The sequence below is a fragment of the Bos indicus x Bos taurus genome, chromosome 22 (assembly GCF_003369695.1).
Source record: "Bos indicus x Bos taurus breed Angus x Brahman F1 hybrid chromosome 22, Bos_hybrid_MaternalHap_v2.0, whole genome shotgun sequence".
Classification (NCBI taxonomy): domain Eukaryota; kingdom Metazoa; phylum Chordata; class Mammalia; order Artiodactyla; family Bovidae; genus Bos; species Bos indicus x Bos taurus.
The window spans coordinates 52,740,704-52,768,325 of NC_040097.1; the positions used below are offsets into that span (position 1 = coordinate 52,740,704).

The 27,622-nt window shown below is 40.7% G+C and overlaps 1 protein-coding gene across 2 annotated transcripts in view; it reads right to left on the bottom strand.

Annotated features, from left to right (window-relative positions):
• Positions 1 to 27,622, bottom strand: part of PDCD6IP (programmed cell death 6 interacting protein) — a 71,365-nt gene that overhangs the window by 40,534 nt on the left and 3,209 nt on the right. For both annotated transcript variants that reach the window (XM_027523440.1, XM_027523439.1), the window contains exons 2-6: positions 14,708 to 14,762; positions 13,258 to 13,327; positions 4,948 to 5,075; positions 2,537 to 2,690; positions 1,251 to 1,351 (exon numbers count right to left, since the gene is read on the bottom strand). In XM_027523440.1, the coding sequence (XP_027379241.1) occupies positions 1,251 to 1,351; positions 2,537 to 2,690; positions 4,948 to 5,075; positions 13,258 to 13,327; positions 14,708 to 14,762 (508 nt within the window). The remainder of the gene's footprint in view (positions 1 to 1,250; positions 1,352 to 2,536; positions 2,691 to 4,947; positions 5,076 to 13,257; positions 13,328 to 14,707; positions 14,763 to 27,622) is intronic.

Below are 27,622 nucleotides of genomic sequence, written 5' to 3' on the forward strand. Positions count from 1 at the left end.
CTAAAATCTCAAACTGCACTTATGCCAGTTCTCAAGGTTAAGTCTGGAGCAACTGGGTACTTAAACAGATTTTTCAAGGAATACCAGGAGTGGTGCAGAGGTAGTTTCCAAGTCTTTGTAGGTGACACTGTCTTCTCGCCAGGACAGGACTGAACTAACGGCCTCACAGGATTTAACAGTACACTGTGCAGCTGATCACGAGGTCTTTCAGATGAAGAAAAGGTGACAGGAAATCCCAAGTCTCTTAACAGCAACACTATTACTACTCAAGAGTCCTAGGCAAATTCTTCTACTGATCTCTTGGTGAATTTTAAATCTCCAGCATACTTCAAATTCCTTGATGCTCATATTCTGCTCATTCTCAACACTCATGTGTTGAGATACTTTCATGCTTTTTTATTTTGCCACAAAATTGTCTGCAATTTCATAATTTATAAAGATTCCTGAACGACTTATAAATCATTTTCCCTAAAAAAAAGCACGTAACAAATACCATTTGCTAGCATACAGACAAAATGAATTCCTTGAACATTTCTGAAAGAAAGCAGTTGACTCTTACGACATTTCAATCTGTAAGCTTCTGTTTTTAAGCATACTGAATTTACCTCTCAGTCTGTCTGCTTTATCATTTACAAATGCTCATCACTGACTAGTCTCTTCAAATGCTGCTTCAGAAAGGTTAACATTAAAACAATTAATACTTCCTGTGACACGAGGTTTTAGACGACGGTTTTCCTGAGCTGTACAACAGCAGCCCAATTCTCTGTCCCTGCTGGCAAAACTCAATTCTAATCAAAGTACGGGGTGATTTGTTAAGTTTCCTTTTCCTTTTGTCTTTATGTCTGTTTGTGTGCTTTAAGATTCATCTTTAAGAAAACAGGACAATAATTAAAAGCGTGAATAATCAACATGCTCAAGTATCATGCTGTACCAAAGGACCAATGATTCAAAACAATGCCCTGATCTGATAAAATTACTGGAGACAGGTATTCACAATTTTCCAGAAAGAGTTTTAGCTTCGAAAAATAAATTTAGTAAAGAACAGAAGCAAAGGCATTCGCTAAATATGAAAGAGAAAGTGTCATGCATCTTAAATTAAAAACTATTTCTACAAACATATTCTTCAAATGTCTCCCCTTAAATTTCAAATTTCTTTAGAAATTGTAATTTTCAACTTGCTTAAGACACAAAAATGTCCGAATAGTTCCACATGCAAAACAACCAAGTATTTACAAAAAACAATAACTTACCTTGGGGAGAGTATCTTTGTATTGACATTGTTTAAAAGCATCACCAAAATAATCTGCAGCCTGATTAGCCAATTTAGCTATGATGGCATCTTTCATTTTATCTGGAATAAAATATTAAACTGATCATTTCAATGAAAATAAATATAAAATAATCTGATATGTCATGGTAACTCAGTGAAGACATTGAGATCACAAGTTTATACATTTGTCTTACAAAATCCTTGGTGATGAAACTAATTCTCCTGTGTACAAGTTAATTATTCCATAGACAGATCCAGAGAGTTGGAATAAATGAGTAGCTGTCAGAAGCCAAGGTACACAAGGAGTGGAGAGTGACTGACAGTACCTGTGGCATTTCTTTCATTTCTTTTGGGGGTGGGATGTTCTAAAGTAAGACAGTTAGGGATGGCTGCAAAACTCTGAATACACTAAAAACCAATGAATTGTATATGTTAAAAGGGTAAACGTTATTGTATATGAATTCTATCTCAGTATAAGCTGTTATTTTAAAAGAAAACCTTTTCCAGTTCGTTTAGCTTCCACTTGCTGGACTGCTCTCATGCTCTGTTCCTCTATACTTGTACGTTCAGTCCTTGTTCTTATCTCTCACACTAACTTACATGCCTTAGAACAAGTGTCCTTATTCCCTCATTCACAGGGCCAGGGACTCTGCTGGGATGGCTCCTCCTTGTTAGTTGAAGTCTAGTTTAAACAAGACCTCCTCAAGGAAATTCTTCTTGACTGAAAAATCTAAAAACAGCATGACTCCCCCTACATCCTTATCCCACAGCCACCACCAGTCATCATCACATCTTATTTTGTTTATAGCAATTATCTCTCTCTAAAATTACCTTGGCTACTTACTTTCTTGTTTATCATCTCCCCCATGATAAACTGCAAGCTTCCTAAAAAGAGAAATCTTCTCTGTCTGCTGACTCCATCTAGAGCTGATCACAGGGACCGGCATACAGCTGTACCCAGTAATTACAATATCTGATGAATGAGTGAATTTTAGATGTTACAAACCTACATAACTACTCCTCCAGGGTTCAGTGTTTTAAGATGGTAACTACACATTTTATAAAAGACTTCAAAAACAGCCTACATTCTGAATTGTGTGTTTATACCACCTTCAGGTCAGAAAAGGAAAGTTGAAATTTTTCAATGAACCACGGGTCAAAGATGCAAAGATGAAAGTTCTACATTGAACATATTATAATCACCTTATTTTAAAAGCCTGTCACTTCTTTTCCCATGCAACAGAATGGAGAACAAAGTGGAATTACCTCTTTTGGCTTTTAAAAAAAACACTTCTTGGGCCTGGGCCAGCATGATAAGGCTGAGGGTCCCAACAGTGTCTGGAGATATGTCCACAGTGGGCTCTCTATTCAAGGCAGATAAAACGGTCTCTTTAATGTGTAAAAAGGCACCACTAGCAAACTAGAGGAAGGAAAAGGAGAATTTCATTAAAACCTGTAAGAACTCAGCAAGACAATTTTCTACTATTACACACAAAACCACTTCAAATGTTAACTCAGTTCAACAGTTACTGTACTTAAATTCTTATATTATGAAAAACAGACCTAAGACATCTCACCTACCAACAATAAGAATATTTTTCTAAAAACACTACAGAATAAGATTTAACATGCATTAGACATTCAACAGCAACAAAGTAAACTGATGCGACCAAGTGATTCAACTTTTGCAAATACTTCCTCAAAATCCAACATGTGAACAGAGGCAGGGATATTATTAAAATGTTTTTAGCCCTAAAATGTTCTTGCTTTGGTTCCAAATTCATCTCTCAGATAATTAAAGAGTACTGATACCTAGTCCTCTGGGGAACAGCAGGATGATCCCTGGCTAAGGATCTTTCATTTGGCTTTCAGAGCTCCCTGGTAAAACGTTTCCCATCAGATTTTTCTTCTCAATTACATTTTGCTTAGCTTCCCAGGTGGCACAGTGGTAAAGAATCCACTTGCCAATGCAGGAGGCACAAGAGACATGGGTTCCATCCCTGGGTCAGAAGATCCCCTGGAGAAGGAAATGGCTGCACTCCAGTATATCTCGCCTGGGGATCCCACAGAGAGAGGAGCCTGGTGGGTTGCAGGCCATGAGGTCACAGAAGAGTCAGACGTAACTCAGCACTGCACTGAGGTTAACACTAAAATAACTGCGTTTATGAAACAACTGACCCTGGGAGAAAGAAAGACATCGATCTGGGATTAAAAGGAGCTGTGGGTTATGCAGTTAAGCTACACAGAGCTAACTCAAGGTTAAGCTGCACCGAAGTGAACATCACATTTGCTGCAGTCAGAAAGCACCATAAAACTAGATCAATGTCTGCAAGGAGCGATCAGCTGACACGCTGAGCACACTAACAGAATCACACACTACTAACGCACAGGATCTGGTCTCCCATTCACAAATAAGGAACGGAGAGCTACAGAGATTAAAGCACTTACCCAAGGGCACAGAGTGTCTTGGCAGCAAATGGCTTGGAAAGAAACTTAGAATCTCTTTCCCTCACACTAGGGACCTTGCTGTGAGTAAAAGTGCAATGTATCCTCAGTAATTCAGGATGCCCTCAAAGATCTCACATGCCAACAAGTGGAGTTTACAATGCATAGACAACTAAATAAAATTTTAATTCATTTTCTTATTTTAAAAAACTTGCCACTTATAGCCTCCCAAAGGAAAGGTATTTGGATCAGGATTGTCATCTGTGCCCATCCAAAACTGGGAGCATGTTGTGTGGTTAAAGTACATTTTCCTCTCACTTTCTTAGAACAGCATTCTTCAACTCCCCTAAACTTGAACAATGGAAAAGACCGAACTCCACCTTTGAAACAAGCTAACTTCAGAACCATGAGAGACAGTACAAGGACCATTTGGGATTCCCTAAAATTTAGAACCCCTGAAACCCCAGGGGACCACTGCATTAACACTTCTGCCCTCTAGTCCCCTCATCTGGAAAACAAGAATGACATTATGCAGCGTGCATCACCAAGTGTGCAAGAGAACATGAACGTACTCTGTAAATGATAAAGCAACAGAAAACATGAAAACATAATTATAGATTACCACTTCACAATAATCACTTATTTTTCCTTAAATTGAAGCAAAAAAAAGCTGAGTCAACAATACACTCTCGCCAAATAAGATGCCATATTAGTAACTGACTGTATGTAAAACCTACATTTAGTTAATAACATTACGTATCTGACCACATTTAACTATGACCTCTTCACAAGTCTTAGAGGTAAAATTTTCTTGCCAAGATGTCTTAACTTTTGTGACACTGGTGAAATTTTAACTATATCTCGCTAAGAAAAATTATGCAAAAATAATGTACAAATATTTTAAATGAGGTCATGCATTTAAAAGGGACTCGCCAAAGATTTTATCTCAAACAATTAATCATTTTTTCTCCCAACATTTACTCAGCCTTTATTATGTGCCAAGCACTGTGCTAGGTGCTGGGTGTACAATGGTGAGGAAAACAGAGCTGGGTTTACAAATCCGTTCTTTTATCTAAGGACTTCAAAAAAATGTATCAATTCATTAAAAAGTACATTATTTTTCAAGGAAGCATCTGTATGTAAAGAAACATTTACAAACCCTAAACGCAAATGATTTTCAATTCAATCCAACTCAGTGTTGACAGTTAGGTAGTAACTACTGTTCTGCATACCTGATAATGTTTAGCAGCGATTTTCAATCCTTCATCATTATCCAGGTTCTGTTCTGCTGCAATCTGGCTAGCTAAGGCTGCACAATTGAACAACACACAGCTCTTTTCATATCCTAAGCTTGCAAGAGCTGTAAAAGATTGAGAAGGAAAAATTCATCAGATTATATTTTTTTCTAAAGAAAATGAATGTTTCAAAGAGAAATACTATGACCTCTATCCCACTAGCTCTCACAAAAACAAGTTTCCAGACCTGTTTTCTCACCCATAATCTGCTCCCATATTTCTAGCTGCCCTAGCAGGCATCTATTTCCACAACAATATTCTCATCACCTAAAACTCAAGGATCAATAAATTCATCTTTCCTTCCCTTTACATCCACACTATTAGATTCAAAATGAAAAGTCATTCTCACATTATTTCAAATTCAATTCAAATAAATTCTTCCCATTTTCCCATCAGCTCTCTCAAAATGACACCTTCCCATGACATTCAAACCAGTTTCTCACTTGCTACAAACCTATGCCAATTTGAAGTACCTCCCACCTGGCCTTCTGTGTCTCACTTCCTTATATTAATAACATATCTCTCAGAGGACTAGAAGACTATCTGGTTAAAATACAATTCTGACTAAGAATCTACGCGTCTCACATCAATTGGGATAGCTACTATCAAACAAAATAGAGGACTTCCCTAGCAGTACAGTGGAAGAATCCGCCTGCCAATGCAGAGAACACACAGGTTCAATCCGTGGTCCGTGAAGATTCCACATGCCATGCGCAGAGCAACTAAGCCCATGAGTCACAACCACTGAGCCTGCGGGCTGCAGCTCCTGAAGCCCACACCCCTGATGCCTGTGCTCCACAAGAGAGGCCCTGCGATGAGAAACCCACGCCCCTGGAGCCTGTGCTCCCCAAGAGAGGCCCCGCAATGAGAAGCCCACTCACCCAGGGGAGGGTAGCCCCCGCGCGCCCCAAATACTGAAAGCCCCCTCGCAGCAACAAAGACCCAGCACAACCAAAACTGAGTAAAGAGAAACAAAACTGAATGGGACAGTTGTCGACAGGCATGTGGAGAGACTAGAACCGTTGTGTACTGGTGGTGGAGATGTAAAATGTTGCAGCCATGTGGAAAACAATACGAAGATCCCTCGAAAAGTTAGAAATAAAATTACTGCATAATCCAACAATTCCACTTCTGAGTATAAAACCAGAAGAAATGAAAGCAGGGTTTAGTCTCCAGGATATCTGTACATCCATGTTCATATCAGAATCATTCACAGTAGCCAAAAGCAGGAAGCAATTCACTGGTTCATGAACAGAAGCAAAACATAGTATAAACCTACAACGGAGTATCATTCGGCTTAAAAAGTAGGGAAATCTGATCACATACCATAAGATGGACGAACCTTAACGACATTACACTAAGCAGAACATGCTAGTCACAAAAAGACAAACACTCTATGATCCCACCCACGTGAGGTGTCTAAAGCAGTCAAACTTCTATAAACAGAAGGTAGAATGGTGGTCACCAAGTACTGGGGCACGGGTGAAAAGGGAAGCTGTTATTTAAAGAGCACAGAGTTTCAGACTGGCAAGATCAGAACGTTTCAGAGATGTTTCACAATGTGAGTACACCCAACGCCTCTGAACTATACACTTAACACTGGTTAAGACAGGGACCTCCCTGGCAGTCTAGTGCTTAGCACTTGGTGCTTTCACTGCTGGAACCCAGGTTCAGCCCTTAGCTAGGGAACTAAGAGCCCACAAGCCACGCAATGAGGGGGGAAAAAAATTTTTTTTAATTGGTTAAGATAGTATATTTTATGTTATGGGTTTTTTTAAACACACACACACACACACAGAAGAACAAATTCAATCATAGTCACATTCAAGATGTCACATAATGTGCCAGATATTGAAAACCAAGCAAAATAATCATAAGGCTTCTGACAAAACCATTGAACAAACCACCCAGGAAAACCAGAATAACATTATAGCTGTGTGTTTATGCCATACAGAAGTGTCATAAAGTAAAACACTTGTTATGAGCACTTTAGTAGTCTCCCCTGTAATTACAGCCAGCTTTTAGCTTGCCCCCAACCTAATTCTAGCCTCTGCAGCATAAAGCAGACATACACACCAGCTATTCTAGCCTCATTTCAGTTCGGTCATTCAGTCATGGCCAACTCTTTGGGACCCCATGGACTGCAGCACACCAGACTTTCCTGTCCATCACCAACTCCCGGAGCTTGCTCAAAGTCATGTCCATTGAGTCAGTGATGCCATCCAACCATCTCATCCTCTGTCGTCCCCTTCTCCTCCAGCCTTCAATCTTTCCCAGCATCAGGGTCTTTGCCAATGAGTCAGTTCTTTGCATCAGGTGGCCAAAGGATTGGAGTTTCAGCTTCAGCATCAGTCCTTCCAATGAATATTCAGGATTGATTTCCCTTAGGATGGGCTGGTTGGATCACCTTGCAGTCCAAGGGACTCTCAGGAGTCTTCTCCAACACCACAGTTCAAAAGCATCAATTCTTCGACACTCAGCTTTCTTTATGGTTCAAATTTCACATCCATACATGACTACTGGAAAAACCATAGCTTTGAGTAGACAGACCTTTGTCAGCAAGGTAATGTCTCTGCTTTCTAATATGCTGTCTAGGTTGGTCATAGTTTTTCTTCCAAGGAGCAAGCGTCTTGACCTGCATACAGATTTCTCAGGAGGCAGGTAAGGTGGTCTGGTATTCCCATCTCTTTAAGAATATTCCACAGTTTGTTGTGATTCACACATTCAAAGGCTTTGGCATAGTCAATAAAGCAGAACTAGATGTTTTTCTGGAACTCTCTCTTTTTTGATGATTTAACAGATGTTGGCAATTTGATCTCTAGTTCCTCTGCCTTTTCTAAATCCAGCTTGAACATCTACAAGCTCACGGTTCAATATTCTGTTGAATCCTGGCTTGGAGAATTCTGAGCATTACTCTACTAAGTGTGTGAAATGAGTGCAATTGTGCGGTAGTTTGAACATTCCTTGGCAATGCCTTTCTTTGGAACTGGAATGAAAACTGACCTTTTCCAGTCCTGTGGTCACTGCTGAGCTTTCCAAATTTGCTGGCATATTGAGTGCAGCACTTTCACAGCATCAACTTTTAGGATTCTAAATAGCTCAGCTGGAATTCCATCACCTCCACTAGCTTTGCTCGTAGTGATGCTTCCTAAGGCCCACTTGACTTCGCGTTCCAGGCTGTCTGGTTCTAGGTGAGTGATCACACCATCGTGATTATCTGGGTCATGAAGATCTTTTTGTATAGTTTTTCTGTGTATTCTTGCCACCTCTTCTTAATGTCTTCTGCTTCTCTTAGGTCCATACCACTTCTGTCCTTATTATGCCCATCTTTGCATGAAATGTTCCCTTGGCATCTCTAATTTTCTTGAAGAGATCTCTAGTCTTTCCCATTCTATTGCTTTCCTCTATTTCTCTGCAGTGTTCACTTAAGATGGCTTTCTTATCTCTCCTTGCTGTTCTCTGGAACTCTGCATTCAGATAGGTATACCTTTCCTTTTCTCCTTTGCCTTTTGTGTCTCTCTTCTCAGCTATTTGTAAGGCCTCCTCAGACTACCATTTTGTCTTTTTGCATTTCTTTTTCATGGGGATGGTCTTGATCACTGCCTCCTGTACAGTGTTACAAACCTCCATCCATAGTTCTTCAGGCACTCTATCAGATCTAATCCCTTGAATCTATTTCTCACTTCTACTGTATAGTCATAAGGGATTTGACTTAGGTCATATCTGAATGGTCTAGTGGTTTTCCCTACTTTCTTCAATTTAAGTCTGAATTTGGCAATAAGGAGTTCATGATCTGAGCCACAGTCAGCTCCCAGTCTTGTTTTTGCTGACCATATAGAACTTCTCCATCTTTGGCTGCAAAGAATATAATCAATCTGATTTCAGTATTGACCATCTGGTGATGTCCACGTGTAGAGTGGTCTCTTGCATTGTTGGAAGAGGGTGTTTGCTATGACCAATGGCATTCTCTTGGCAAAACTGTTAGCCTTTCCCTGCTGCATTTTGCACTCCCAGGTCAAACCTGCCTGTTATTCCAGGTATCTCTTGACTTCCTATTTTTGCATTCCAGTCCCCTATGATGAAAAGGACATCTTTTGGGGGTGTTAATACTAGAAGGTCTTGTAGGTCTTCACAGAAACATTCAACTTCAGTTTCTTTGGCATTAGCGGTTGGGGCACAGACTTGGATTACTGTGATACTGAATGGCTTGTCTTGGAAATGAACAGAGATCATTCAGTCATTTTTGAGATTGCACCCAAGTACTACATTTTGGACTCTTGTTGACTATGAGGGGTACTTCATTTCTTCTAAGGGATTCTTGCTCACAGTAGTAGATATAATGGCCATCTGAATTAAATTCACCCATTCCAGCCCATTTTAGTTCACTGATTCCTAAAACATCACCTCTTGCCATCTCCTATTTGACACTGCCAATTTGCCTTGATTCCTGGACCTGACATCCCAGGTTCCTATGCAATATTGTTCTTTACAGCATTGGACTTTACTTCCATCACCAGTCACAGCCACAACTGGGCATTGTTTTCGCTTTGGCTCTGTCTCTTCATTCTTTCTGGAGTTACTTCTCCACTCCTCTCCAGTAGCATACTGGGCACCTGCCGACCTGAGGAGTTCATCTTTCAGTGTCATATTTTTTTGCCTTCTCATACTGTTCATGGGGTTCTCAAGGCAAGAATACTCAAGAATACTCTAACCTACTTTCTTAAATAAATGTATTAACAATCTACAATAACCAGGAGCAGAACACACACAAAAATTAAGATCAAGGTGAACTGAAAATCTGAACCCAGAATAAACAAAAACAATTTCAGTAACAGAAAGCAACATTTCCAAGATCCTCATGAGCATCCTTAAAAGAGATTCAAAGACAGTACATCCATAAAACAAGTACAGGATGTTATTAAAAAAGAATACTCCTCGAGTAAGAAAAAGCCCCTGGAAATGAAAATTTGATCACTAAAAGTTTTTAGTGATCAGAAGGGATGATCCCACATGCCACAGGGCAACTAAGCCCAGGGGCCACAGCTACTACAGCCTGCACACCTTAGAGGTGGTGCTCCACAGTGAGAGAAGCCAAGGCAAGGAGAAGCCCGTGCACGCAACCAGAGAGTAGCCCCCACTCACCAAGCTATAAAAAGCCCATATACAGCAGGACCCAGCACAGTCAAAACTAAAAATCAAACAAAAACAAAAGAATATATTCCAGTGAAGGAGGAACACACAATATTCAGAAAACAATGATTCTAAACTAAAGGATAATCATTATAGAGAAGCTTTAGACAGCAAACGGCTCACACTCAAGAAAGAAAAGACGCCAAGGGAACAGAAGAGCCACTCAGGAAGAGGGGAGTTGAGAGAGACAAATAATGAGACTGAGAGTTTGGGAAATCTTGAGACTATGATAAAAGCACAGAATGTATGTGTTGGTAGAGCAATTAAAACTTGTAAATGTACACACAGAGCCGTACAAGAAAGTGACAGTGTAAATATGACAACAGCTCATCCAATATATGAATTAGCAGACTTCAAGAACAATGAAATATACTCCAAGCAACAGATAAAACTTTTTTTTTTTTTACAAAATATATATCCCAGCCTATTATATTTCCCATAAACATTATCATCCCAGGTCATAGTCTGCCATTTTATTTTGACAATTTCTCATCCAGGAAGTAGCAATCACCTTGGGTTTTATACAAAAGGTGTCCCAAGGAGACCAACTCTGGGGCCCTGAGTTATATAGCAGCTCTCACCTGTAACATGTCTTTTATTGGATATTCAGTGGACACAGGTCTACATGTCAACAAATATATATCATTCTTAATACTTTAAATTACACAATATTCTAAGGAATGGGCAGCCCATGCTTCATTTACCCTAAACATTACTGATGGACATTTAATCCCCCATAACTGATACTAGAAATGCCTTGATGATCTCTACCTCCTGTTTTATATGTGCGCTCAATTCTTTTCCATCCCAATTCCTCTAGGATCTCGGTTCATCAACTTTACCTATCTCACTTAAGTGTATCCTAGTTCTATGGATACCTGCTCCTTATTCCCAGCCAAAGAATCTGCTTGTCACAGCAGTACTGGAAGTCCTTCTCTTGATCTTGCCTCTCTCTCAGCATAATGACCCCTCTGTCCCCAAATCATCACTGCATGTTTTCTGAACTGAGCTGTTCAGCACCCACACGTGTTGTTCGCATTTCCTAACTTCCGGTCCTCTCTCAACCCAACACAACCTGACTTCAGCCTGCCCTAGGGAATCTTCTTTCTCCTCCTGTGTTGTGCTGTGCTTAGTTGCTCAGTCGTGTCCGACTCTTTGTGACCCCATGGACTGTAGCCCACCAGGCTCCTCTGTCCACGGGGATTCTCCAGGCAAGAATACTGGAATGGGTTGCCATGCCCTCCTCCAAGGGATCTTCCCAACCCAGGGATTGAACCCAGGTCTCCAGCATTACAGGTGGATTCTTTATCGACTGAGCTAGCGAATTTTACAACCTTCTTTGACCTCCATCTGGACTCTGTCAACAATGTTTCAACATCAAAGTCACATGCAGGCATTTTCAAAGAGATGAAACCCAGTGGCCCACCCTGCAATGTCCTCCTTTCACATCTGGCATACTGTTATCTTTGTCTGTAAATACAATCAGTATTTCTAACCTTTTCCCCAGGTAACTGCAACATGCAGCCAGGTTTGGGAACCACTGGACTGTACAACCTCTGAAACTCTTCTGCACGACCTCTGAAACTCTTCTGGAATTCAATCCCATCTCTATTTTCCCCTGGTTCTTCCGAGATCTGAAAGCCTTTTCTCAACCTCATTCCCAGGAAACTCTTCCTCTTATTTCCCCTAAAAGTTATACTCCCTAGTTTGGCTTTCATACTTTTCCCAACCCACAGTCTACCAGAGAAGATAAATTTATTATCTTTTAAGGAAACTGTTCCTAAATCTACGTCTCCAGCTCTTTTGAGTTTTAAATACATTACATCTGAATGCCAAAGACAAATTTCTACCCAGATATAACACAGAAAAGTCAAACTTGACCTGTCTATTGAAAAGAATAATTATCCACAGGTCAAACCAAGTTACAAATCTTAAAGTCAATCATCAATTCCTTCTAGCCAGCAGATCCACTGGTTTTCACCTCTGAACCCTCTTTCAAAACCATCCTTTCCCCAACCCACAGACACGATACTTGGTCTAATCTCTTCATCTCTCACCAGTTTAATGGGTCTGTTTCTCTCTAGTCTCTGGATTTAGGCTTTCTGAGTCATATACAGTTTCATTAAATCTTAGAAAGTCACTCATCTTTCTAAACCAGTTTTAGTAAGAATAGTGCCTTTTCTCACTGTGCTAAGAGGGAGTTTAGTTAGATAACATGTACAAAGCCCTTTCACAGTGCCCAGGTGGAATAAGCTATGAGGGAAGAACACAAATTGATAGCACACTTGCAACTCTTCACAATCTACTCTCCAATGGCTTCACCCTCCAAAATTCCCGCATCACCCAGAGTTTCAACTCTTATCAATAATTATATTAATATGTGTTAATATGGTAACTTATACTATATGATACTGTTATATAATGTTATATAGTATATATCCTATAATGCATACACATTATATATATTATAGTTATATGTAATATTAATATTATTCATTGTAGCTAATATTTATTGAGTCTTGTTTTAAGGACTTTACATGTATTCCACTCATTTAATAATCCCACTTCAGAAATGAGAAAATTAACACACAGAAAGGTTAACATGATGAGCTGGTAGATAAAAAAAGCCTTCACTCTTCTGACTTTTGGTTATTCTACCTGTAACATTATTTTCTACCTGGAAAAAACAAATTCATCCTTCAAGGATTCATTCAAACATCACGTGCATTCAAGAGCAGAATTAACTACTTCCTTGTCTAGGTGCCCATAAGTTTCTTCAGAGGTTAATATACTTCCCACTGTACTTTAAAATGATCAGCTATCTTCCAACCAGACTGAATACAATTATCTTGTTCAGTTTTAAAACTAGGACAGTGCCTGGCAAGACATAGGCTCTCTACAAGTATTTGGAAATTTCATTAGAAGTTGAAGTTAAAAAGAAAACGAAACATAAAAATTTTCATTATTTACAAAGAGTCATTAGGAGAGCAATTTTGGAGACTAAAACAATCCAAGATAGAACAAATTTCCTGTCATTTTTATTTTAAAATTACATACCCAATTTTACCGATCCTCCAAAAAGTGAACCTTTATCAAAAGCATCCTTCCAGGTAAATGTCAAGCAGATCTTGATAGAAAGAAGGGGGGGGAAAGAAAATTATGTTACCTTCCTGAATCTCATTCAGTCTCTTTCAAAAAACAATCCACAGTGAAGAAAAGGACAAAAGTTTCAATCTGTCTAAAACACTATCTTCTCTAACCAAACTACTCCTTTTCCTTTTTGTGAACCATGAAATGTTCTTTTCTGAAAGTAAAATTCAGGCAGTAGGATATCTGCAACGTTGCTCTTCCACAGTAATCACACACACACTATCTTCTCCAGAAAACATGGTCTTGCGCATCTTTACAAATCCACAGTGACCTGAACAGAACAGGCACTTAAGTAGGAGAATTTCCAGGATGAGATAAACTTTTATTTCTTGATTTGGGTGATGGCTAGTGGACACAACTGAAGTGACTTAGCAGCAGCAGCAGACGTGTATATTCACTTCGTGATGACTCAGGCTATACACTGTTTGTTAACTGTTCTGTGTGTGTTTTATACACGAATAAAAAGTTTACTTAATTAAAAACTGCATCTCACTCTAAACTATTCCACAGTGTGAAGGTTAAAAGAATTTAGCCTCTTTTAAATTATGTATTGCAATCCAATACAAAATTTTTCAACTATGGCTGAGAGAAATTTTCAATACACCTGAAAGTAGAGACAGTAACACAAGGAACTCACATACACACATCAGTCTTCTACCCTTCTCCACTCATCTACCCACACTTCCCAATCCAAACACCAACACACACATACTTTTTCTCCTGGGGTATTTTAAAACAAGTCTCACCACGTCACTTGACTTGTAAAAACTTTATGCTTAAAGTATTTTGTACAAACTATTTTAACATTTAGAAATGTCACAAAAGTTAAAAACTTTTAACAAGTGTCCCAAATATAACTGCACGAAATCATCAGCACTTTCAATATCTATCTTTTAAGAGAAAGACTGACATGCCTACAGTGTAACACCTAATCATAACAGTATTTGCAAGTTTATATGCAAATGCAACTTGGGCAAATAATTTTTAAAGCACATAAACTGAAACTAAATACGTCCTGAATCATATAGTTTCCTACTTTATTCTGCAAAAACCAAAGGAAAGGACATCACAGATTATCTTGGTCCATACTTCCTACAGATAAAAAATGCAGGAAGAAAAATGCAATCCAACGCACTACGTGAGCACAGAAGTGACTGAGGAACGGCATGAACAGAATTTCAAGAGACACTTCAAAGCAGCACAGATTCATAACAGATGGGCTTAAAAGTTTTTCATTTAAAAGTGTTATAAAAACCTAGAGAGTGAAGAGGCACCGTTTATTTTAATAAAACACCAAGGGTAAGAGGAAATGGGTGATTTACCATTATCACATGTAACTTTAAAACAAATGACTTACCTGGTTTTCAGAAAATGGAAATTTGGGTTCAATGGAACAGATCTGATCATAGTATCTGAAAAAGAGAGCAAATTTGTTTATTTTTGCTTTTGTTTCCCTTGACTGAGGAGACATAAAAAGATATGACTCATATCAAACAGTGTATTTTGTTTTCTTCTAGAAGTTTTATGGCTTCAGGTCTTATATCTAGAAGTCTTTAATCCATTTTGAATTTATTTTTGCTCACGGTGTGAGAAGTAGTCCAGTTTTCCCAACACCATTTACTTCAGAAGCTGTCTTTTCCCTATTGTATAGGAGATTAGGCATACAAATGTCTAATAGAAAATAAATGAGCCACAGATATGGAATGTACAGTGCGGGGAATGTGGTCAATAGTTATGTAATATCTTTGTATGGTGACGAATGGCATCTGAACATATTGGGATTACTTTGAAACGTACAGAAATACTAAATCACTATGCTGTGTGACAGAAACTAACACAGTGTTGTGGGTCAATTCTACTTCAAAACCAAACACACACAGAAAAAGAGATCCAATTTTCAGTTACCAGAGGTGGGGACTTGAGGGGAGAAGAACTGGATGAAGGCAGTCAAAGGTACAAACTTCTAGTCATAAGGTAACTAAGTACTGATACCAGGGCTGTCTAACACAATATGATACATGTAATTAACATTGCTTTATATTATATATGAAAGTTGTTAAGAGAGTAAATCCTCAGTGTTCTCACCACAAGGAAAAAGATTTCTATTTCTTTAATTTTGTATCTATATAAGATGATGGATATTCACTAAACTTACAGTACTCACCAATTCATGACTTAACGTCAAATCCTTACGCTGTACTATACCTTAAACTTACACAGAGCTAAGTGTCAATTACATCTCCATAAATCAGGAAGAAAAAGGAACAATAAAAAATAATTGATCAATATAAAAACCAGTCAAAACCTAAAATTACCAAAGCTAAGTATTACACACATTTATATAAATACAACTGGTTTAAGAGTATACTTAAAATTACGCATGCTTACTTTCAGTGGCCCACAAATTAGATTTCAATCAGCCATTTTAAAATTAATTAACATAGTCTTTTAATGTGTAAACCTATAGCTAAAAAGCATGCAATGAAAAAACTATTAACAAAAAACTCTTAGCACCAAAGAAAAATATTTGTCTACTATTATTCGCTAAAAGCAAACTAACCTCTGCCTAGGTAACCAATGCATTTCTTAAAATACTATTTCTTATTAAGGTTATTGTTTACATCCACTGGACAAATTAACACCTCTGGTAAACTACTGATCTATGGGGTCGCATAGAGTCGGACACGACTGAAGTGACTTAGCAGCAGCAGCAGCAAAAGCAGTTTGCTGCTGCTGCTAAGTCGCTTCAGCCGTGTCCGACTCTGTGCGACCCCACAGACGGCAGCCCACCAGGCTCCTCTGTCCATGGGATTCTCCAGGCAAGAGTGCTGGAGTGGGTTGCCATTTCCTTCTCCAATGCAGGGAAGTGAAAAGTAGTTAAGCCGCTGAGTCGTGTCTGACTCTTCGCGACCCCATGGACTGCATCGCACCAGGCTCCTTTGTCCACGGGATTCTCCAGGCAAGGGTGCTGTAGTGGGGTGCCATTGCCCAGGTTTACCAGCTTTCAAATGTGATTTCAGTATGTCCGCCCCATCCATTTCCACCAATGCTACACAGTGTGCCAACATTTCCCCTCTCCCCTGAAAGCAGACTAATCCACAAGTTCCCCAGCCAGTCACCCTTTCTCTTCTTTCTCATTCTCCCATCTGTTCTCCATATAGCAGCCAGAATGACCATGAAACGTGACCTCTGAGCTAGCAAGGTGGGGGTTAAGGGGTGTCCAAGGCCAAGCTTCTAACTGGCCTCTAATCTTTCTTCTTCCCCTTATCACCTCCCTGCCCATCCCCTCCCACGAGTCATCAGGGTTGACTGCAATTGTTATTTCTGAAGCTTAGTTTTCAGGAGGGGTGGGAGCAGATAGGACAAATCAGAGATCAAGTTTATGGCTGCCATGGCTACAAGTTTGGTTACAAACAGGAAGAAGAGAACAATTAAATACACTGAAGATAATGGGAGTCAGGTTTCTAACTGCCTTGGAAAAAAAGAGTTACAAATATGGGATAGTGGACAGCTAGAAGAAACTGGCTTTGGACTGGAACTGGAGGTATCAGTGTGAACTCATTTTTAACACAGTGTAATACAGATACAAAAAGTGGTATAAATGTGTGTGTGTATTTCCTAAATTTATATGCTGAGAGGCTCTAGCAACAATAATACTAAGTAGCAAAAAGCACACCTAGAGTCCAGATAAATTATGCTCTGCACTAAATGGAGCCAGCGTTGGGACTTCCCTTGGTGGGCCAGTGGTTAGGACTCTGCACTGAACTGCAGGGGGCATGGGTCCCATCCCTAGTCCGGGAACTAAGATCCCATAAGCTTCGTAGTATAGCCAATAAATAAATGAATTAATTAATAATTAATAAACAGAGCCAGTGCTCCTTAGAGAAATGACGGACCCCACGGCTGACAATGAGAAAATTCAAGTCAAGCCTAAACATTCAGCTATGCCAGAAAGTTAAGGAAGTACTTAAAACATGAGGAGGAAATGTCAAAAGTACACAGGAACTAGCTGAAAGCAGCTCCCACTAGCCAAGTCCAGAATAATTCAAACAAATAGCAAATCATACTCCACTGAGGAAAATAAGATCATTCTAAAGTAAACAGAACAAACAATTTAACAGAGAAAACTCTACCCTAATATACAATGCCAACCAATGAATCTAGAAGAAACAACGAGGTGAGCAAAGTCACGACGTTGCCGCTTTCATAATATATCTGATTCAGGTAAAATCATTACCAGAAGCTAAAACATAAGCTTGATGGAAACAGGGTATTACAGAATCTCAAAGTATCTCCCCACAAGATCAGATCAGATCAGTCGCTCAGTCGTGTCCGACTCTTTGTGATCCCATGAATCGCAGCACGCCAGGCCTCCCTGTCCATCACCAACTCCCGGAGTTCACTCAGACTCACATCCATTGAGTCAGTGATGCCATCCAGCCATCTCATCCTCTGTTGTCCCCTTCTCCTCCTGCCCCCAATCCCTCCCAGCATCAGAGTCTCTTTCAATGAGTCAACTCTTCACATGAGGTGGCCAAAGTACTGGAGTTTCAGCTTTAGCATCATTCCTTCCAAAGAAATCCCAGGGCTGATCTCCTTTAGAATGGACTGGTTGGATCTCCTTGCAGTCCAAGGGACTCTCAAGAGTCTTCTCCAACACCACAGTTCAAAAGCATCAATTCTTCGGCACTCAGCCTTCTTCACAGTCCAACTCTCACATCCATACATGACCACAGGAAAATCCATAGCCTTGACTAGATGGACTTTTGTTGGCAAAGTAATGTCTCTGCTTTTGAATATGCTATCTAGGTTGGTCATAACTTTCCTTCCAAGGAGTAAGCATCTTTTAATTTCATGGCTGCAGTCACCATCTGCAGTGATTTTGGAGCCCAGAAAAATAAAGTCTGACACTGTTTCCACTGATTCCCCATCTATCTCCCATGAAGTGATGGGATTGGATGCCATGATCTTCGTTTTCTGAATGTTGAGCTTTAAGCCAACTTTTTCACTCTCCACTTTCACTTTCATCAAGAGGCTTTTGAGTTCCTCTTCACTTTCTGCCATAAGGGTGGTGTCATCTGCATATCTGAGGTTATTGATATTTCTCCCGGCAATCTTGATTCCAGCTTGTGCTTCTTCCAGTCCAGCGTTTCTCATGATGTACTCTGCATATAAGTTAAATAAACAGGGTGACAATATACAGCCTTGACGAACTCCTTTTCCCATTTGGAACCAGTCTGTTGTTCCATGTCCAGTTCTAACTGTTACTTACTACTTAATATAACTTATTAACTGTGAGGTCAAAAAAACTGGCGGACACCATCTTAACAAAGTGATAAACATCAAACGTTACCAGCAATGGGACAAATCAACCTCATGCTTTTCTTAAGGTGCATTAAAAAAAACACAGCATCATTTGGGTTTGTGCAACAGCCCCACCATGCATAAAATCCAAGAAAATAAGAGGCAAGCCCTTTAACTAAGGGACATTCTACAAAGTAAGCAGCCTGTACCTACTCTTCAAAAATGCCGTCTTGAAAAACAACCAAAAACTGATGAACTGTTCCAGACTGAAGTAGACTAAAAAGGCAATTAATTGCAATGCAAGATCTGGTATTAGATACTGGACCTGTAAACATTAATAGGAAAGTCAGCAAAATTTGAATGAGTACAACAGATTAAATGGTAATATTTAATCAATGTTAATTTCCTGACTTTGAAAGCTGTACTGTGGTTATGTAGGAGAGTATTCTTGGATTCCCACTATAATTCCATCCAAAAATTGTGATATCATTCATTACCCAATTTTCCAGCCTCAACTAAGAATATTCACTACACACTGTAGGCATTAAGATTCTGTGCTCTCTCCTGGCTCAGGACATTCACCCATTTTCTTTCCCTTCACCCAGAAACTTTCCCATCACAATTTCCCATTTTTCTCGTCCTCATTCATTCACTCTTTCAACAAAGACATACTAACAGTTTGCATGCGTGCTAAGTCGCTTGAGTCATGTCCGACTCTTTGCAACCCTATGGACTCTAATCTGCCAGACTCCTCTCTCCGTGGGATTTTCCAGGCAAGAATAGTCGAGTGGATTGCCATCCCCTCCTCCAGGGGATCTTCCCAACCCAGGGATCGAACCCAAGTCTCTTATGACACCTGCACTGGCAGGCGGGTTCTTTACCACTACCTGGGAAGCCCATGCTAACAGTCTGCCATGCACCAAGCACAGTTCTACAACAGGAATTCAGCAGTATATAAATATTAAAAAATCTGCACCCTTGTACAGCTTACTTTTAGAGCTGGAGGCAAAACAAAATTAAGTAACAATGCAGAATAGCACATAGTGTTAAATGCAATGGGAGAAATAAAGAGGTGAGAGGGATAAGGTCATGTGCAGGGGGTGACATGAGAAGGCTATAGTTTTTTTTTTAAATAACATGGTCATTGGACTACGTAAAAGTAAAACAAAAAAAAATTTTTAATGTCATGTATAATAGGGCACGAAGGAAGTGATGGGATGTGGGGAAAAGCATCACCAGTGGAAGGGAGAACAACTGCCAGGAATCTGAGAAAAACGTATGCCTGAAAATACCTCTGCACAATGAGGAGGATATGGCTGGAGAGCAAGCACAGGAGAAAACAGCAGATGAAATCAAGGAAGTAATGATGCCTCGAGTGCATCTGTAAGACTTTTGGCTTCTACTACTGCTTAAGAGGAGGAAGCACCAAAGGGTGTGGACAAGAGTAACACGAGCTAATCTATTTTCAGATTCACCCCAGACCCTCTGTAGAAAACTGACTCACAGGTGTGCAAACGGCAGGAGTCCAGAGAAGTCAGGAGGCTACTACACTGAAGCAGTCAGGTGACGCATGGTGGTGGCAGAAGCAACAGCAGCAGTCAATGTCATGCCTTTTCTAAATGCCTCTCCACTGACAATCACTTAGGGCCCGGAATTTTCCCTTCACAACTTACCACAGTCAGTTATGTATTAATCGGTTCTAAACTCCCTGAGAGCAGGAACTGGATCTTATTTGCTAAGCTTCATTGCTAGCTCCAAACAAAAGAATCAGCAAAATGCAAAGTTTTCAAAAAGCAACTTTTTTATCTCTGAAACGTAAAACCTGAGATTCTGTTTTGAGAACAAATAGGAACTACTAAAGAATGTGTCCATAAAGAGAGACAAGCGAGTACAGAGACCCTGAGGCCACAGCCCCTAAGGGCGAGCCAGCATAGCAAAGGGGCCAACAGGGCTACAGAGCAGGGATCCCCACACTTGGTCTTTGGGCTTCCCAGGTGGCTCAGTGGTAAAGAATCTACCTGCCAGTGCAGGAGACGTGGGTTCGATCCCTGGGTCGGGCAGACCCCACGGAGGAGGAAATGGCAACCCTCTCAGGTATTCTTGCCTTGAGAATTCCATAGACAGAGGAGCGTGACGGGCTAGTCCATGGGGTTGCAAAGAGTTGGACGTGACTGAGCACATCCTAGGCCTTGCCAGAACAAAGGCAAAAATCAAGGATGACATGCAGGTACCTGTTACAACTTAACAAAAGAGAAAACATCTGCCCTGCCCTGCACCCTTTCTACCTGGTTGGGCCACCTCAGATGATGGGATCGCTAGGGACAGGTATCTAACTACCATCAGCTGAAGTTCTCTGAAGGAAAACTATTCAGTCAGGCAGTGAGAAATCCAGGAGACAAGAGGTGGGTAGCGGTCAACGCAGTCAGTTTTGATCTCTGCCCCGGTGACACTCAAATTCCGGCACGCCTTCCTCCCTTGCCAGAGAGTCCAGCCATCTCAACCTGGACAGCTGGCAAGAGATAAGGTGACTTGCTGAGTCACCAATTCCTGGTTCGAGATTACATCATTCACTGCCAAGCCACTTGCCAAGCAGAACATCCAATGTGTAGTGACACCTAAGCAAGTCCTGGGCAGCAGTGAGGCCTGGCTACCGGCCAGGGAGGCAGACACTGAAAATGAAAGGGAGGACGGGGCAGAGGGGAGCACCCTACCCAGCTGTCCAAGGCTCCCAGCGCCAACCCGCTAGAGAGTGCCCCAGACCACACAAAAGCAGGCAGCTGGGCAGGCCTTCATTTGCTGCCCTCTGCTCTAAACCGGAAGGAAGTAGGAGGAAATGAAAATACTCTCTGCAAATGGATCAAGGAAAAAAGAAAGGCTACACAGAACATACCAAATTTCTTTGTATCTATTTACTCCAAAGCTTTTGGGGTTAACTCTCAAAATTTGACTTGTGTGGGGTAACAGTACATTTATATCCTACATTTAAATGCCTAAAAGCTACGTGATGGAATTCTCAAAGTAAAATAAGTGTCTTAGGATAGGCTGGCTTCCTTTGTGGCTGAGATGGTAAAGACTCTGCGTGCAATACAGGAGACCCAGGTTCGATCCTTGGGTCGGGAAGATGCCCTGGAGAAGGAAACGACAATCCAGTCCAGTTTTCTTGTTTAGAGAACTCCATGGACAGAGGAGCCTGGCAAGATACAGTACATGGTGTTGCAAGGAGTGACATGACTCTGACATGAACCAGGAATTAGTGACTCAGAAAGATGCCTTATCTCCTGCCAGCTGTCCAGGTTGAGATGGCTGGACTCTCTGGTAAGGGAGGAAGGGCTTCCCTGGTGGCTCAGCAGATAAAGAATCCGCCTGTAATGAAGCAGACCTCAGTTCAATCCTGGGTTGGGGAGATCCCCTGGAGATCTACCCACTTCAGTATTCTTGCATGGAGAATTCCATGGACTGTATAGTGCATGGGGTCACAAAGAGTCAGACATGACTGAGCAACTTTCATTTTAGGATAGGTTATACAACATGAAATGTAAGTATGAAAAAATGAAACATAAGTACAGTAGTCACCGGAAATCATTAATACCTGATTTCATAGTATGGAGTAAACTCCACAAAGAAACTAACTCTTTTCAAAAGAAAGGAGACACTGCTAACCACAGGTTCAGTTCAGTTGTGTCCGACTCTTTGGGACCTCATGGGCTGCAGCACGCCAGGCTTCCCTGTACATCACCAAAGCCCAGAGCTTACTCAAACTCACGTCCATTGACTCGGTGATACATTCCAACCATCTCATCCTCTGTCGTCCCCTTCTCCTCCAGCCTTCAATCTTCTCCAACATCAGGGTATATTCAAATGAGTCAGTTCTTCGCATCAGGTGGCCAAACTATTGAAGTTTCAGCTTCAACATCAGTCCTTCAAACGAATATTCAGGACTGATTTCCTTTAGGATGGACTGGTTGGATCTCCTCGCTGTCCAAGGGACTCTCAAGTCTTCTCCGACACCACAGTTCAAAAGCATCAATTCTTTGGTGCTCAGCTTTCTTTATAGTCCAACTCTCACATTCATGCATGACTACTGGAAAAACCATAGCTTTGACTAGATGGACCTTTGCTGGCAAAGTAATGTCTCTGCTTTTCAATATGCTATCTAGGTTGGTCATATTTTTCTTCCAAGGTGCAAGTGTCTTTTAATTTCATGGCTGCAGTCACCATCTGCAGTGATTTGGGAGCCCAAAATATAAAATCTGTTTCCAATGTTTCTCCATCTATTTGCCATGAAGTGATGGGACCAGATGCCATGATCTTAGTTTTCTGAATGTTGAGTTTCAAGCCAACTTTTTCACTCTCCCCTTTTACTTTCATCAAGAGGCTCTTAAATTTTTCTTAACTTTCTGCCATAAGGGTGGTGTCACCTGCATATCTAAGGTTACTGATTTCTCCCAGCAACCTTGATTCTAGCTTGTGCATCATTCAGTCCAGCATTTCTCATGATGTACTCTACATATAAGTTATATAAGCAGGGTGAAAGTATACAGCCTTGATATACTCCTTTCCCGATTTGAAACCAGTCTGTTGTTCCATGTCCAGTTCTAACTGTTGCTTCTTGACCTGCATACAGATTTCTCAGGAGGCAGGTAACGTGGTCTGGTATTCCCATCTCTTGAAGGATTTTCCACAGTTTGTTGTGATCCACACAGTCAAAGGTTTTGGTGTAGTCAATAACGCAGAAGTACGTGTTTTTTTAGAATTCCTTTGCTTCTTCTATGATCCAACGGATGTTGACAATTTGAGCTCTGGTTCTCTGCCTTTTCTAAATCCAACTTGAACATTTGGAAGTTCTCAGTTCACATACTGTTGGAGCCTCGCTTAAAGAATTTTGAGTGTTACTTTGCTAGCGTGTGAGATGAGTGCAAATGTGTGTGAGTTTGAGCATTCTTTGGCATTGCCTTTCTTTGGGACTGGAATGAAAACTGATCTTTTCCAGTCCTGTGGCCACTGCTGAGTTTTCCAAATTTGCTGGCATGTTGAGTGCAGCACTTTCACAGCATCATCTTTTAGGATATGAAATTACCCAGCCTATAAAAACTAACCACGCCATATTTTGCAGCACTTGCTCTCTTCAATGGCCCCTACTCTGTCTGTGGAGTGTGTTTCTCTCTGAATCCCAGTAAATTCATTTCTTACCTATCACTTTGTCTCTCCCTCTACTCTTTCTGTGATGAGACATCAAGAACCTCAACTTCATTCTAAACTGAAACCAGGTAGTGTGGGTTTTGGCTGGGTTCAAGGCCCAGCACATGGGTTCTAGTCCCAACCTGAGATGAACGATTTCAGACACATAGCACATGTTGGAAAAACAGGAGCTACAGATTCTGATTTTGCAAATATTCAGAAGTGTTTTTTATATTCTCTAGTACCCATGGATGGAGAAGCCTGGTAGGCTGCAGTCCATGGGGTTGCGAAGAGTCGGACATGACTGAGCGACTTCACTTCCACTTTTCACTTTCATGCACTGGAGAAGGAAATGGCAACCCACTCCAGTGTTCTTGCCTGGAGAATCCCAGGGACGGGGGAGCCTGGTGGGCTGCCATCTATGGGGTCGCACAGAGTCAGACACAACTGAAGCAACTTAGCAGCAGCAGCAGTACTTTAAGAACTCAATGGCTCTAGAGCAAATAACTAAGAACTCAACTTTTTAAATCTCACGGGGAAAAAAAATAGCAAACAAATATATTTATTTTAATATACCAAAGATAAAACAAATTTCCATTCAGTTCAGTTCAGTCGCTCAGTCGTGTCCAACTCTTTGCGACCCCATGAACTGCAGCACACCAGGCCTCCCTGTCCATCACCAACTCCCGGAGTTTACTCAAACTCATGTCCATTGAGTCAAAGATGCCATCCAACCATCTCATCTGTTATCCCCTTCTCCTCCTGCCCTCAATCTTTCCCAGCATCAGGGTCTTTTCAAATGAGTCAGCTCTTCGCATCAGGTGGCCAAAGTACTGGGAGTTTCAACTTCAACATCAGTCGTTCCAATGAACACCCAGGACTGATCTCCTTTAGGATGGACTGGTTCAATCTCCTTGCAGTCCAAGGGATTCTCAAGAGTCTTCTCCAAAAATCCTAATTAAAAAAAAACTTTTTAGGGGGATGGTATGGAGACCAAGAACAACCAATCCACATGGAAAGTGATACCACAACACAACTCACGTAAGCCATCCAGTCCCAGTCAGTACTGAGGGCTGGGCAACTCCAAGCCCACCAACCAGATACAGAAGACCAGAGCGCTGGGCCAGGTATTGATTAGAGCCAGTGGACGCCTCCTGCACCTTACCCTCACACTTCCTTCTTTGCCCAATCTATCTCATGAAGAATCACTCACAGAAGCACTGCTGCAGTAGAGTATGGCAGCAAATTCCCTCCAGGATTACAAATAATGAAGACAGTCCTGACAAGCCACTTTATTTATCAAACAAAGATTTTAACTTTTCCTGTTAAATCTGTGTTTACTCATTTATGTAGCATAAATAAAATTAACTCAGCCAAACTAAGGTCTGGCAACTACAGGTACTCCTTGAGATCAAAGGTCAAGTATTATTTATCTTTATATCCACCATACTCTATTTGATTAACAAACTGTAGCAATGTCGTTAGGGCTAATATTATCTCAATATCTTCACCACCAATCAGAATGTAAGCAACAGCTGAGAAGTAAAATGGAACAGCAAAATTTCTTTCTTGATTTATAAAACATTAGTGCTTGGGAAAATTTCCACAATTATGAAACTAGTTCCATCAACTTTATTTTACAAAGAAAAAGACAGTACCATAATGCAGCAAACTACGTATTAACCCACAAAAAAGTGACACACAAATTTAGAAATGTTACAAAAGCTCTATAAAAGACTCACATTAAAGAAAACTAAAATTACAAATTATTTTAAAAATGTCAACAAGAATACTTCATACCAAAACCAGTTGGATGCAACTGAAAGCAGATTCAGAAAAAACATATAGTCCTAAATGAGATGTATTCGAAAAACAAAAAAAGCTGAGAAGCTAATCATTCTATACAAAAAGAGGAAAAAGAAACAAGTGAATGACAGCATAAATCCAAAGGTTAAGCAGACTTGGTTTAAAAAAAAAGATGGCTCTGAACTTTCAAGAGATCTGATTGGGGGGTGGGGGGTAATCATACGCAACATCAGAAATAAGAAAAAAATTGTAACAACAGATTTTGAGGAGAATAAAACACTTTTCAGGATTTCATTACTCAAACTCTGAGCTTCTGAGCTTCCACTGCAGTGGGTGAGGGTTGATCCCCGTTTGGGGAACTAAGATCCCACATGACAGGAGGCAAGACCAAAAAAAAAAAAAAATTGCAAGGACTTTTGTGTGACAAAAGATACCATAAACATAAGAGACAAAAAACAGATTTAAAGATGATATTTGTACTATAAATAATAGAAAAAGGATAAATTGCCAGAAAATGTACAGAACTCTTAAAAATCAGTAAGGAAAACACAATGTAGAAAATGGGCCAAAAAAAGGACATGCAATTTACAGAAAAAGAAAGTGGCCAGCCAGCAAACAGAAAATGCTGGATCTCAGAGATATCAAGGCAATGCAACCTAAAACTGGGTACCATCTCGCACCCATCTATTCAGCAAAAAGCAACTTATTTAAATTATTAATCAGTGAGTATTCCTGAGGATGTGGCGGGAAAAAAATTTACTTGCCAAGAAGAATGCAAATTGATATAAACACAGAAGAAAGCTGAAAATGCAAATACGCTATTTGCTAAACAAAGAGATCTGAATAAACAACCTTCTCTGCTCCCTCTCTCAAACTTCCACTGGAAAGGCAATAAAAATTAAAAAGCTGTAACTGCACTAGGACAAAAAGAATGGGAAAGGGCACAACAGCATACAAGAAGTTCCAATGAAATTTTCTAAAAGGTGAAAGAAAAGTGAATAAATGAAGCAGACACAGCTGAAAAATCTAACTGCCTAGACAGAAAGCAGGCAAATTGTGCAAAGAAGCCAGACAGGAAACTTGAGGGGACTTCCCTGGTGGCCCAGTGGTTAAGACTTTGCCTCCACTGCAGGGGATGTGGGTTCCATGCCTGGTCATTTGAAGATCTTTGCAAGAAATCTTGAGGACAGGCTCACTCTCGGGAAAACGTTCAGGACAGCAAGCGCGGCTCAGGTGGGCACTGAGCGCAGCTAAGTGGGGACAAAGGGAACTGAGAGCCTATTCAAAGTGAAGACAAAGTGTGAGTTTCTCAGACGTGTTCTCTTAGGTTCTCTCTCCATGGGATTCTCCAGGCAAGAATACTGGAATGGGTTGCCATTCCCTTCTCCAGGGGATCTTCCTGACCCACAGATTGAACCCAGGTCTCCCATGTTGCAGGCAGATTCTTTACCGGCTAAGCCACCACAGAGCCTACTGATGTGCTAATCGCCTACATCATTACCTCTCCTTCCTTCCTAAGAAAATCACATATTTTAGCTGGGTATATGCATGCCCTTAATAAAAATTCCTTTACCTCTCCTACCCTTCCAAGACGTGGACATACATAATGGCTAATAACATACGAGCAGGGTGTTGTGGGGCAGTTTTCAGGTAACATCCTAAAGGCTTAGCCTTCTGCCTACCCCCTGTCCCTCCCTCCATTCTCTTGCCTAAAAGTTGAGTATAACTGCTATCTGGACCCTGGGAACGAGGACTCTAGCTTTTACAGAGCGGATAGCTGAAACGAGCCTGAACCTGATGAATTTCACAGTGCCATCCCTTTGCTGTGCTGTACTTAGTCGTTCAGTCATGTCCAACTCTTTATGACCCCATGGACTGTAGCCTGCCAGGCTCTTCTGTTCTTGGGGATTCTTCAGGCAAGAATATTGGAGTAGGTTGCCATGCCCTCCTCCACGGGATCTTCCCAACCCAGGGATCAAAATCA